The 15,135-nt window shown below is 40.5% G+C and overlaps 1 protein-coding gene across 5 annotated transcripts in view; it reads right to left on the reverse strand.

Annotated features, from left to right (window-relative positions):
- dyrk2 (dual-specificity tyrosine-(Y)-phosphorylation regulated kinase 2) overlaps positions 1 to 15,135 on the reverse strand; it is a 39,056-nt gene that overhangs the window by 13,013 nt on the left and 10,908 nt on the right. For all 5 annotated transcript variants that reach the window (XM_039791105.1, XM_039791109.1, XM_039791106.1 and 2 more), the window contains one exon: positions 1,501 to 1,598. In XM_039791105.1, coding sequence (XP_039647039.1) covers positions 1,501 to 1,598 — 98 coding nt within the window. The remainder of the gene's footprint in view (positions 1 to 1,500; positions 1,599 to 15,135) is intronic.

Genomic DNA, 15,135 nt, shown 5'->3' on the forward strand with positions numbered 1-15,135 from the left:
GCAAAGGGTTCGTTACCAGACAGTAAGTGTGCATTGTGTGCATTGTGTCAAAAGCCACTTATTGGTGTAGTGTAGTTTAAAGTTGGTCAGTGTGTTGGTGATAATAGGGCCATTGGCTTTTTAACGGCTGCATTACAGTGAAGTGATGTCATTTTCTGAACTTACCAGACTGTTGTAACTGTTCTATTATTCACCTTTACCCACTTAGTCATTATATCCACATTACTGATGATTATTTATCAAAAATCTCATTGTGTACATATTTTGTGAAAGCACCAATAGTCAAAATATCATATTTGATTTTCTCCATATTGCCCAGCCCTAGTGTGTGTGTGTGTGTGTATGTGTGTGTGTATGTGTGTGTGCGCGTGCGTGTGTGTCCTTCACACCAGCCTATAAACCAATCAGCTGTTTAAAGCATCCCGGAGCAGAGGGCTATTCTTAGCCGCGTGGCTACAGCTGACTGTTCCAGGGAACTGCTGCTCAGGCTACATCCACACCACTACTACTACTACTACTTTGGGGCAGCAGTAGCTCAGTCCGCAGGGACTTGGCTTGGGAACCGGAGGGTCGACGGTTCAAGTCCCTGTGCGGACCAAGTACAAAGTGTAGACTGGTAGCCCACGAGCAAGGCACCAAACCCCCAACTGCTACTACAGAGAATCAGTAAACAAGCCTAAGACTTTGACAGTTTGTCATTTACAATATTTAGTCTTCACTAGAGCTGCAAAGTTTAAATCGATTAGTTTTCAACTATTAAATTAATCGGCAACTATTTTGATAATCGATAGGGATGTCTCGATCAGCTTTTTTGGCCCCCTCGATCTGATTTTTTTAAAATATTGCATATCCACTGATACCGAGTCCCGGTCCGATACTTGTATTTGCTTAGATCTAGAGCTGCACACCGGTTTTCTGGTTACAAAAATAACCAAGTAAACAAAGTAAAAGATGTATTCAGCATTTCTGTAAAACTCTCTCATATAAAATCAACGTCTACTTATAATGGTATAAAATGTAGTAGTAGAGTAAGGTGATCGGGGTGACTGCAGATCCCCGATCAGTTAAAAAATGCCCATATCGGCTCCGATCAGATATTTCCAGATCCGATTGGGATATCCCTAATAATTGATATAAGCTTCTTAAATGTGAATATTTTCTAGTTTCTTCACTCCTCTGTGACAGACATTTGAGGATGTCATCTGGGCCTTTGGGGAAGCACTGATCCACATTTTTCACCATTTTCTGACATTTTAGAGACCGAACAACTGATCCGTTCATCCAGAAAACAATCCACAGATCCACTGACAATGAGAACAAGCGTTAGTTGCAGCTCTAGTCTGCACTCACAGTAAAAAGCTATTGAGGTTCAATACCAGCTGTTATTTGCAGCCAAACACACTATCACACAACAAGTTAAATATGATGAACCAGGGGTCATGAACCAAACAACATGAATACAGTAAATTGACAATAGAGTAAAAAAGTGTGCGTTGGTACCGTCAGGGCGTTGTGGTTGCGGAGTCGCGGCAGCGCGACAGGCGACGTTGTCTGAGAGCCACTGTGACCTGGAGAGTAGACCGGCTCGCCCACTTTGCCTGAACATAAAGAAAGAGACAGAGGTTAAGTTTCATCTCTCGGAGTGTTTTGTGTTCAGATGAGAAGACGGATCTTCGTGTCTCCTGTACAGAGAAAAGCCAGCGCTTATTAAAGACACCGTCACAAGTTACGCGAGCCCAAAAAAGACGCTCACTTTTTTTTTTTGGAACATGCCTACTGGATTTTGAATCGAGCACTCCACCAAGCATCTTCATTGTTGAAATGTAACCTCAAAATCATATGAGTGTTAAGTAGAGGCGTGAATCTTCACTGATCTCCCGATTCGATTACGACTATCGTGTCTGCGATTCAATTCGATTCGATATCTCGATGCATCACGATGCGTCAAATCCATGTTTCTATTAAAGCCATGTAGGAGATTTAATTTAAATTCATAGCTTTTCAAGCTTCAGAAACCAAACATTCTGCAGTGCTCTAATACTAAATAAACTGGACAGATAAAACTATACAGCACTGAGCACATGGCACCTCCTGAATGTGCAAAACACACCAGAATATGTCAACAGAAATGTTGTTAGGCCGACATTAAATTGTAAACAGAAATAATCGATTATGAGCCGGCCGATTATCCATGCAGCATCGTCCACGTCCACGATTCGATGCATCGATTATTTGATTAATTTCAAGAGAGCAGAGCTGTCGCCGTAGCCTACGTAAGTGGCCTGATGTTTATACTTGTGCGTTGGTGTTTGCGTCTATCTCTTTAACCCTTGTGTTTTCCTCGGGTCAAATTTGACCCATTTTCATTTTTTATAGAAATAATAATTTAAATGGTTTCAAAACAGTATCCTGACTAAACTTTGACATGTACCAGTCTGTGATCCACGCAACATCCTCTGATCTTAACTATTAGTCGAAATAATTCCTAATTTCTGATTTGTTTTTTACTCAAAAATTAAGCATAATGTCATATAAATTAGGTTCATTGACCATGAATTAAAAGAAATGTTGAAAAAAGTGACAAAAACTTTCAAAAAAGCATCAAAAGCGTAGCAAAAAGCGAGAAAAACGTTGATTTTTTTTTTTTTTAATTCATTTTCAATTTTGACCCAGAAGGACAAGTTCATGGTTGACAGGAAGACAACACAAGGGTTAAGAGAACGGCAGGGCCTGTGTGTGTCAAAACTATGAATGAACACATATGGAGTTATGTACTTAACAAAAAAGTGTGAAATAACTGAAAACGTGTCTTATATTTTAGATTCTTCAAAGTAGCCACCCTTTGCTTTTTTTGATAACTCTGCAAACCCTTGGTGTTCTCTCAATGAGCTTCATGAGGTAGTCACCTGAAATGGTTTTACTTTCACAGGTGTGCTTTGTCAGGGTTCATTAGTGGAATTATTTCCCTTATTAATAAAAAAGCAAAGGGTGGTTACTTTGAAGAATCTAAAATATAAGACACGTTTTCAGTTATTTCACACTTTTTTGTTAAGTACATAATTCCATATGTGTTCATTCATAGTTTTGATGCCTTCTGTGAGAATCTACAATGTAAATAGTCATGAAAATAAAAAGGAAACACATTGAATGAGAAGGTGTGTCCAAACTTTTGGCCTGTACTGTAACTTCGTACGGAGCCACGGCGCTGATTTTACACAGAAGCCTAAGTCACGCTTTAGTCTGCTAAGTATTTCTTAAGTTGACGACAGCCCTTAATTAATCCCTTAATAATTATAATTATTTCAGAACTACTTTGGTGTATGTTTCAGCATCTAGACAACACAACCCAGCATGACATCATGACTTTGCGTAAACGTACACGCCACTTTCCTAAAGCCAAGTGGCGTGGTATCTGTGCGCATTTTGAGCTATCACACGTGTACGTCTGGGCTGTATACAGCGGACGTAAACATACACGCCACGTTATCGCGAGAACAACGAAAAAGGTTGGGTTTAGGAGAAGAACATTGGGAAAGGCTTTAGTAAACACAAAATAAACGACGAAAACAACGACGAAAACAACGACGGTACCAACGTCACACGCTAAGGAAAACAACCGGTTGGGTTTAGAAAGAAACATTGGGGAAGGCTTAAAAATAATTTTGAAAAAAAAGGCTGAAAAACGCCACGGTTGGGACGCGATCCCAGCTCTCCGGGGTGAAAGTCCTGCGTTTTACCCCTCCGCGGACTTACGTCCCTTCATACTACTCGCTACGGTGAAAATTCACACCTAAAGTAGGTCAATGGTGGCCGAACGGCGTTGATAAACACGCTAAAAAGCGATTACGTGTCTTGATAACACGCCAAAACGGCATACGAATTGGCGTGTCGTACACACGCCACTTCGTGAGACCGGTCTGCACAGCCCCTCACTTATTAGCTGCTCAAATCTAGTGACACAAAGGCTGGAAGCAAGGGGAAACTGCTAGCTTAGCGCAGTTAAAAAAAACTACAAAAATCCACATTCCAACATCTCTAAGTGTGTCTGACTGAATGTAAAAGAAAAAGGAGCCATTGTGGGTTTAGCAGCAGTTAACTGTGGAGCTGTTTGCTGAAGTCCTCACAGTGTGTGTGTGTTGGGGGTTGCCAGGTTTGAGCTCTGACGACATGACAAAGTATCAACCTTTCAAAGCACAAGATGTGTGGATGCCTCCCTTCAACATACCAAATATCACATAACATGACCAGCGCTGAAAGAGCTCGTTGCGTAACACACATGTCGGGGACATACTCGTCGAGCTCCCGAAATACTCGAAAGTGGTCCGAATCCCTCCGACAGACTGCCGTGCTTTCGCAGCGAGAAACCAATCAGGGACGGATTAGATATGTTTAGAACGGAGAGCGACAGATTGGGCCTTTATTGCCCTCCGTTTAGAAGCGGTGTGCCAGCAGCACGCTCGCTGATCCTAAGCACCACCTCCTAAATCCCTAAATTCACCAATCAATCACAGCTAATCATGAACTAGGAGGACAACCTCTAAAGGCACATTGTGTCAAACACAAGGCCCGCGGGCCAAATCCGGGCCCTCGCAGATTCTGATCTGGCCCGCATGTCAGTTTAGGTTCACAAAACATTTTAGCCCGCCTACTTGTTTTGGTCACTTTTGCTGAATTTTTTTTTTGATGTTTTTGTCACTTTTTCCGAAATTTGTGTCATTTTTTTGACGTTTTTGGGCGCTATTTATCTGCCTCTGTTGGATGTGCTTGTTGTTGCTCTTAAAATTGTTGGTCCAGTTCCCTTTTTTAAGCTTTTTATTGAAATTATTTTTATTTATTTTTTACCTTTGTCACTTTTTCCGAAGTTTGTGTCACTTTTTCCGAAATTTTTGTCATTTTTTTGACGTTTTTGGGCGCTATTTATCTACCTCTGTTGGATGTGCTTGTTGTTAATCTTAAAATTGTTAGTCCAGTTACCTTTTTAAGCTTTTTATTTTTATTTATTGAAATTTTTGTAATTTTTTTTTGACCTTTGTCACTTTTTCCCGAAGTTTTTGTAAAAAAAAAAAAAGATTACGTTTTTGTCACTTTTGCCAAAGTTTTTGTCATTTTTTTGACGGTTTTGGGCGCTATTTATCTGCCCGTGTTGGATGTGCTTGTTGTTGCTATTAAAATTGTTGGTCCAGTTCCCTTTTTTAAGCTTTTTATTGAAATTTTTGTAATTGTTTTTCGACATTTGTCACTTTTTCCAAAGTTTTTGTAAAAAAAATTACGTTTTTGTCACTTTTGCCGAAGTTTTTGTCATTTTTTTGACGTTTTTGTGTGCTTCTTTTCTATGATGCCTAAGGAACTTTCTCCTGACTTCTTCAGGACTTTATGTCGACCAAACTGTAAGTGAGAAGACTATATGACACAAAGCCTATCAATAAACTCAACATGACCTGGCCCTTGGTGTGACTCTAATTTTCCAGTGCGGCCCTCTGGGAAGTTGAGTTTGACAGCCCTGCTCTAAGGCTTCAGCTGACACTTTTCCACAAGACGATATCCAGCGGCTAGAATCTAGTTAACCCTTGTGTTGTCTTCCTGTCGACCATGCAACTTCTTGTTTTTCTGGGTCAAAATGTAACGTTTTTGGACCTGGTGGTTTTGTCACTTTTTTCGACATTATTCAGTCACATTTTCCCGACGTTTTTGAAGCTTTTTTCCCAATTTTTTATGTCACTTTTTCCAAGGTTTTTGTCTGTACTTTTCTGCGCTTTTTTGTTTTTATTTTTAAATGGGACAGTTGTTGTTTTTCTGACATTTTTGAAACTTTTTTCAACGTTCTTTTATAAAAGAAAACAACTTCAAATGCTATAACATTGAATAAAACTCCCAAATTCAATGAAAGTAGTGAACTGATAATTTATTTTACTTGTGAAGAGCTTTGTATGGAACCATCCATGTTATTTTTTTTTTACAATTTGGTTGAAAGAAAACCCACATTTCTGATATACAAACTTTTTCAAAAAAGGGTCAAATTTGACCCGAGGCCAACAGGAGGGATAAATAGGAAGAGTTAGTGGATTCAGTTGCTCCTAGGGCTGTACTGAATACCGAAGCTTCGGTGCTTTTGCGAAGGCGGCAGCGGCCGTGGAAACAAACGTTAAAAAGAGAGACAATCGAAGTCGACGAGCGAGAGATGAAGCGAACCTGCTTTGCACAGTCAGCTGTTGTTACACAAAATCCTGGGCAGTTCAGCGCCGTTTTTTACCTTCGTAGTAGAGCCCGACCGATACATCGGTTTTTTTCCTATAGGACAGCTTCGATTTGAAAGGGGACAGAGAGGGGGGGATGACACGCAGCAAAGGGCCACAGGTCGGAGTCGAACCCCTGGCCGCTGCGTCGAGGAGTAAACCTCCATATATGGGCGCCCGCCCTACCAGGTGAGCTAACCAGGCACCCTTAGTTTCTAAAGTTGCACAATAACACAGTCTCCATTAATATCTTTCTAAAGGCTAGAAATGTATGGCCGAGCTGTTGTACTGGACTGCTTTAGTTTTACAGGCGTACGCTATTAACTGGCCACTAGGGCTGCACGTTATGAGGAAAATGTACGATAACGTTGTTGAATATCGCGATGGCGATATTACTTGCGAGAAAATAAACAGACATTAAGGCGTACTCAGTTCTGCTGCTTTCAGTATTCTGCCAAAATACAACATTCCTAGCTTGATGAATTTAAAACGAACGAAAATGAAATCACTTCCAACATTGTTTTATTGAACAAATTGAACAAACGAATGAATTGAACATAAAAAGGCAGCACAAAAAAAAAAAAAAAAATGAGAGATACATTTTAAAGGGGCAGTTTTCCGCTGATATTTTCTTCCAACTAAACACAAAAAAATCTCTGAGTGTCTTTCGCGATATGTAGTTGATTAGGCATTAAAAAAAAAAAAACAATAGCGATGTATTGTGCAGCCCATTAGACTGAATGTACTTTAAACACCCTTGGACCGGACTGACCCAGGCCCAAGTGTCCCAATCTAGGCTAGAGGCTGCCGGTCCCGCAGGTTGACTCGGTCTAAGGAGGATGAAGGTTTTAATATAGCCTGATAATCCTCTCTCTCTCTCTCTCTCTCTCTCTCTCTCTCTCTCTCTCTCTCTCTCTCTCTCTCTCTCTCTCTCTCTCTCTCTCTCTCTCTCTCTCTCTCTCAACGTGACAAGCGCAACAACACAGCAGGGTTAAAGGTCAGAAGTCACGGTGGCCGAGCGGACCACTATCTAAATAGTCAGTGATAATAAGTCTTGTACTTTGACTTTTCCTTCCACCTCTCTTACGGGCTTCTACTTCAGCCAGAGGCTTCAATCACATCCAAACTGTAACAAACAGGACTTCCTCTCTCTCTCTCTAAAGTAATCAGGAAGACACACACACACACAGTTACACACCGTTAAACATGCTCAAGTTCCCAAAATGCTATGGTTTGTAGGCTTAAAGTAAAATAAAAATAAAATACATAGTTCCCAGTTCTTATCCCGTGTCTCCACGTTATCTGTCGTGTGATCTCTTAATATATGTCAAATATATGTGATATCTGCTACAACTAACACCTCTTTTCATTATCGGTTAAGCTGATGACGATTATGATCATATGATTTCATTTGTTTAACAAAAAAGTAAAAAAAAAGAAAAAAAAAGAAATAAAAGATATCACAACTTTGCAGAGACAAAGTGGCGTCTTTAAATGTCCCGTTTTGTCTGACCAAAAGTCCAAAACTGAAAGTTATTTAGTTAGTATTATACATGACAAAGAGAAGCAGCAAATCCTCACATTAGGGAAACAATTTTTTTCACTATTTCTCCTTAATATTTGGTGATTATTTTCCTAATCGTTTCAGCTCTACTCCAAAGAACACTTCTGAAAACTAAAATTTTAAATGCACAACATTTCGAGCACAAATCGGCTCCACTTCAGGTACATATTTAACATATACAGTACAGGCCAAAAGTTTGGACACACCTTCTCATTCAATGTGTTTCCTTTTTATTTTCATGACTATTTACATTGTAGATTCTCACTGAAGGCATCAAAACTATGAATGAACACATATGGAATTATGTACTAAAAAAGTGTGAAATAACTGAAAACATGTCTTATATTTTAGATTCCTCAAAGTAGCCACCCTTTGCTTTTTGTGATAACTCTGCAAACCCTTGGTGTTCTCTCAATGAGCTTCATGAGGTAGTCACCTGAAATGGTTTTACCTTCACAGGTGTGCTTTGTCAGGGTTAATTAGTGGAAGTTTTTCCCTTATTAATAAAAAAGCAAAGGGTGGCTACTTTGAAGAATCTAAAATATAAGACATGTTTTCAGTTATTTCACACTTTTTAGTTAAGTACATAATTCCATGTGTTCATTCATAGTTTTGATGCCTTCAGTGAGATTCTACAATGTAAATAGTCATGAAAATAAAAAGGAAACGCATTGAATGAGAAGGTGTGTCCAAACTTTTGGCCTGTACTGTATCTCATAATACTTTGGAGTATTTCTACACTCCTCATTAGGCTGAGTATCTGCACTTGATACCTTTAAAAAAAAAAAAAAAAGGTATCGGCCGAAACTTTCCAGTTAAACCGGCATTCCAAAATATTTGTACCCAGGTCTGGTTTTGGTCGCAGCCAATCGCCGCAAGCGATCTGGGATTTAACGCGACGTGTGATTGGCCCACTACCGCAGCAGCTACAACCCATGCCGTCTGTGGTGAGGGGAAGCCGAGCGCGGTGTGTGTTTGACGGGCAGTTCAGCGTGCCGAGATGCCAAAAAAACATTTGAAAATATGGCTTTATATATATATATATCATACACGCCTGTAGCATTATGTCCCCAGAGCCCAAGAACAACGTCTTCAAATTGCTCGTTTTTGTCCGTCCAACAGTCCAAAACGCAAAAGACATTCAGTTTACTATCATAAAACGCAACGGAAACCAGAAAATATTCACATTTGAGAAGCGAGAAAGAGATTTTTTTTTTCTTAAAAAATAAATACAAACGATTCATCAATTCTCAACATAGTTGACGATTAATTTACGATGATATAAAAAAGGGACAACAAAAAAAAAAGAAGAAGCAGAAAACCTTCACATTTGAGAGCCAGCGTTTGGAGTTTCCGCTTGATATATCTCAGATAAATCCGATAAACAGGGAGAAGCAGCGTTCAGTTTTTATGCTCCACATATCTGGAACAAAATACCAGAAAACTGCAGGTCTCAGCTCTTTTAAATCAAGGCTGAAGACCTTTCTTTATGATGATGCTTTTCGTTAATTCTTTTACCGTACAGTGTATTTTATTCTTGTATTTCATTTAGTATACAATTTTAATACGGAATTGTAAATTTTATTTTTAATTTTATTTTTTACTCATATTAACTGTTATACTGAACTATATTTTTATTTATGTATCTTATATGGTATTCAATTTGTATTCATTAATATTTGTATTCTTATTTTAATCCCTATTTTGCTCTCTGTTCTTTAATGATTGATGTTTTGTGTGAAGCACTTTGAGTTGCCTGAAATGTGCTATATAAATAAAATTGCCTTGCCTTGAAAAAGTGATTCAATTGACTCGGATCGGATTAACCAATTAATCGTGTAAGCTGCGGCAGGATGTAGCGCGCTAAGATCACCGATCACAGAAGAAGTCTCCCAACTGGCGGGTCACGGGCGGGATCAACACATCTCAAAGCTGAACGAACGGAAACCCTCGCAGGCCGGCGCCCAGCTCTCGGCAGCTCCACGTGTCGCTGCAGGTTGACGGGGACAGATTGTCTCTGCGGCTGCTCTCTGCTTTTAATCCGAACACTCGCTGTAATCCTGCTAATGAGGACAGCTCCGCTGCACGCTGCCAGCACGCTGTCAAACGGCTGCAAACACACAATGCGGCCTCTGATGTGCAACACCGCTGTGTGATACCCAAACTGCAGCCTCAGCACAAAACGCGCCGCAGTGAAACAATGCAGCCTCTCTGATGCGTCTTCGCTGTAATACTGCTAATGACCGAGCCTGGGACAAACGATCAATACATCACAACACAGCCGTCAGGGTGCAGCACCGAAGCTGAATGAGTGCAACTGAAAGACTTTTCTCAGATCTCAGGATTGTAGTTGAAGTTTTGTCTTTAAGCTTTTTGAGTGTTATTTTGTTATCTGCTTTAGCTTTACTAACTTTTTTGATAGATAATGGTGATAGTAACGGTCCAAAGTGATGCAAAAAAAGAGACCCAAAACTACCACAAAAGGGACACAATTAGACGACTAAGAGACCCTGAATGACCCCAGAGACCCAAAACAACCCCAAAGAGAACAAAAAATTACCAAAAAGAAACCTAAAACCGGCTAGCCTAGAAATCTAGACGCACCCTAGCGGCAGCAACATTATTTTGCAGCCAGGGTCGTCTAGCAACTCTGTTGGTTTGCGAGCTGGAAAAACCAAACGCTGGTCAGGCCAATCACATCGTATATAGAGTCGGTGGGCGGGGCTTATAGCTGCTGCTGCTGCTGGTGAACAGCGGTCTTCTGGAGGACTTGGAGTTCAGCTTTTCTTTGAGAAAAGAACAAAGAACGGCACTGAAGTCATTCTTAAAAAAGGGAAGATGTGTTCGGAGTTTAAAGTTTTTTCTATCAACCAGCGTTGCTCTGATTGGTTGTAGCGCTATCCTATTGCGTGCAGAGGGGAATTTGAAAGACAACAGTTTATCCCGCCCCTCGGATTGAGCCCTGACCAATGGGGAGTTCCCAGACCTCAACATCTGGATGTGGGTCTGGCTTGTCAGGCTACAAACCGGCTACAAAGACACGCAAAAACCCACAAAGAGAGATGAAATGTATGGGGAAAATTGCATTTTTTTTGGGGATTGAAAAACATTTTCTTGAGGATGCCAAAAACAATTCTACAAAGCCAGAGAAAACAATGTATTCGGATCATGTTTTGAATACACAGCAGTGTTTTCCCAAGGTCTGTGGGAGACTTAAGCCCCAGACACACCAACCAGACGGCCGACCCTCGGCAGAACAGGCAGTCGGACTGATCAGTCTCCCCGAGTTGGTCAAAAACACCGAAGAACACACCGAACAGACTCGAGTCACGACCTCGCCAGACTGTCCGACGGACGATTATCGGCTCGGTGTGTCAGCGCCATAAGGTGCACGTATTTGGCAAAGGGGGGGGTTTAAGTTAGACTTGTGAATCTTCACTGATCTCCCGATTCGATTAAGATTATCATGTCAGCGATTCAATATCTCGATGCATCACGATGCGTCAAATACATCTTTCTATTAAAGCCATGTAGGATATTTGATTCAGCTATATAAAATAGCTTTTCAAGCTTCAAAAACCAAACATTCTGCAGTGCTCTAATACTAAATAACTTGGATACATAAAACTATACAGCACTGAGCACATGGCACTTCCTGAATGTGCAAAACACACCAGAATATGTCAACAGAAATGTTGTCAGGCCGACATTACATTGTAAACAGAAATAATCGATTATGAGCCGGCCGATTATCGATGCAGCATCGTCCACGATTCGATGCATCGATTATTTGATTAATTTCAACACCTCTAGTTTAAGCCCAGACGAGTTGAAACTTGCAAACTTAGTTTTCTCTTTTTTTTTTTTTCATTATTTGGAGCATTATTGTTGTTATTATTATTATTGTTATTATTATTATTATTATTATTATTATTATTATTACTACCGTTACCATGTGTGTCTGAAATGTTGGAAAAGCTACAACAGTTAACACATAAATAAATAACACTCAAAAAACTTGAAGACAAAACTTGCTAAAGACATCTACAGGTCTACAGGGGACCAACTGCAATCGTTAGATCTCAGAAAAGTAATTCAGTTAGTTTTGATGCTCGCATTGATTTTACATTCGGCCTAAGTGCTGCCCAAAACGGGTGCAGCGCCTAATCCTGGTAATGGCCGGGGAAACTCTGCACTGGCACTAATGCCGAGACCATTCATTGATTCACTGATTCACTGAACATTTAGTGGAAACGTGTTTGAGAGTATCAGTCTTTTTAGTCTAGGTATGTGACCATCGTTACCAAATGGTCCTTTTAGAGTCACCAAATGTCTGTTTTAGGAAACGCCTAGACATATACCCATTCAAAAACAAGTGTATAATTTTTATTTTATGAGATATTGTTATCAAATTTCAACTGGGACTAGGTAAGACTTCTTGCTGTAGCCCCATTGTGTTTTCAGGCTAATACGTCCCAGCAATAGAATATAGAATATTTTTTTATAAAAAGAATTAAGACTATTCAAACTTCTATTACTCAAAGCCAATAGCACTTACAGTGATCTTAACTGTTGGAGAAGAAGTCTCAGTGTTACCTTTCAAAAGAAACCACAGACATGCATGTATGCCTCCTGTTTCCTCTTTGTCGTGCGCCGCTGAAAACAAATAGAGTGGTGCACGACCTCTGGCCTGCACTTTAAATCCTGGCACGCCAGCGAGGTCTTCGTCATTTTGACGTCACATTGGCGCGCGGCAGGTCGGCTGCGGCTACTGTAAAAAGGCCTTAAGACTAATAAGGGGTTAACTAATCAATCATCGATCAAACAAATGTGAGTATTTAATGCTTTTCACCGGTTTTATATTGTTTTAAATTGAATATCTTTGGACTGTTGGTTCAACCAAACTACTAATCTGACACGTTCAGACACTTTCTAGGTCAAACTATGAATCGCTTTAACAGAAAAGTAGTTGTCGCGTTGATTGATATTGAAAAGGATCGTTAGTTGCAACCTTTACTGCAGACATTGTCTCTCTAATTGTCTTACACAAGTCGCACATTACAGTGAACAATATGAATTAAGTCCTCCTGAGATGAAACGACTGGTCAATTATTCTTTTAGTTGGACGACAAATTAGGCCTGCTCCGTTATGTAAAAAGAAAATCATTATCGCGAGTATTTTTGGTCAACACTGAAATCACGATTACTTAATGCGAATACTAATTGACTTTTGGAAAGATGTTGCATTTGTTGAAGTTAACAAACAGTGAAGTCGCTGAACTTTTTGAATTCACCAGTAGAACACGAGACAAAATGAGAGTTTACTTGCAAAACATAACGGGCAAAATAATCGTTTTTAATCGAGGACATTGTTTTTGTGATCTTTGGGCGCCGAAATCGAGATGAAAATTTGATTAACTGCACAGCCCTACGACAAATCTAAGTCAACAACCAATTGTAAACAAGCTGCCCCAGACTTTTCTTTATCTCCTTAATTAACCCTCCTGCTGTCCTCTGGTCAAATTTGACATATTTGGGTTTCTTTCAACAACAAAAAGAATTGATAAAACAACGTTGAAAAAAGTGACAAAAATGTCGGAAAAAGCTTCAAAAACGTGGGTGAGAAAAACCAAAAACGTCAAATAAAAACGCATAAGAAACCGACAAAAGCATCTGAAAAAGTGACAACCACAACGTTGAAAAAAAGTTTCACATTTTTAAATTTTGACCCAGAAAAACTAAAAGTTGCATAGTCAACGGGGAGACAACACAAGGGTTAACACATTTTTTGTAAGACTAATAAACCTAGACTAATAAAGCATTGTACCAATAATATAATAAAATACCAATAACATCAGCCTACAGAAATCCAGCATTGCTGAGACTAACTCAAACTGTCCACCTGGCCTCTCAGCCAGTGGTCAGCTCCGCGCGGCCTCCAGCTCTGCAGTATATAACGATACTGTACTCTGCACTGCACGTTACATACTAATAATGTACCAGGAATCCATACTGGAGAGCACATTCAGTATCCTTTGCTTGCGAGCCTGACAGATGCACGCAAACAGGGTGGAATAGCCGCGTGCTGCATGTGAACTTGACACCGAGCTGGAAATGCCAGAGCGCCGGCGAGCACGCCCGGCATGCTGCTCGACAGGACGAGTGGGAAACTCTGCAGCAATGTGACCGCACACATGCCGCGCTGCGACACCCAGCGGGGTCACACACACTCACAGAGGTGCTGAGTACAAAAAACTGACCAACAAAGTGACCTGGAAATTGCAACCAAAAACATGCCTCTTTTATCATATCATCCTGTTGACATTTTTATTTCCATCCCATTTTTTTTTAGGATGCCAGTTGCATTTATCCACTGGTTCTAACATTTTGAGTTTGCAGACACTAGATTTAGTGTAATTAGAAGTCTGAAGGCCTCAGTATGCTTCGAATGAAATGCTCGTGAGATCGGAGTCTGAGACGCCCTTTTTTTACAGAAGCCTTGCCCGTTCGCTACTGTTGCTACACCTGTCATGCTTTCTATTGCAGTACATATGCAGTTTACAGTGAAAACGGTGGCAGATCCACCATCAAAATTCATGGTAATTTTTTAAACAGTGTGTCCTTAATTTCACACAGACGTAGACAAAAGCAGGTTTTCACTTTTTAGTCTGCGAGCGCCGATTTTCTCTGGCTGAAACAACAACAATCGCCGGCAAATTTTTATCAAGTGCCGAGCTAAATGAGCTAAAGTTAGCTTCTATAAGATTGGAAGAAAATTGAGATCAGACTTATTTCATTCTAACATAACACTGTTTTGAACATAGGTCTAGTCTCCCATTGCCAGACCTTCCTCCGCAGCGCTGTGGAGGAGGGTCTGGCTAGTCCACACAGCATTCCAGGACGGGAGAAAACGTTCTCCGATTTATTGGAATTTCTTTTAACCAATCACAATCGTCTTGGGCGGGGCTAAGCGCCGTACGGAGCCACGGTGCCTCTGCTAAATAGCCTCTGGAAGGAACTTGTTTTGGTGGAACATGTGGACGTTCAAAAGCTGTTTTAGTCGTGCAACAGAAGCTCAGATTGGACAGATAGTCTAGCTAGCTGTCTGGATTTACCCTGCAGAGATCTGAGGAGCAGTCAACCATAGTCCTCACAAATCAGCCGGAGGTTAGAACGTCAACACAAAGGAAGAGGAAGGGGACGGACATCCGGCTAAATGAGTGAAATCCGGAGCAATCCCGGAAGTGGAACGTCGTGGATATGGACTAACATAGGCCTAACTCTATCTCGGGTAACTTTGGGCTGGTGTAGCTGAGTGAAAACCGAGCAACCGCTAAC

Source organism: Perca fluviatilis, chromosome 23, assembly GCF_010015445.1.
Source record: "Perca fluviatilis chromosome 23, GENO_Pfluv_1.0, whole genome shotgun sequence".
Lineage (NCBI taxonomy): Eukaryota > Metazoa > Chordata > Actinopteri > Perciformes > Percidae > Perca > Perca fluviatilis.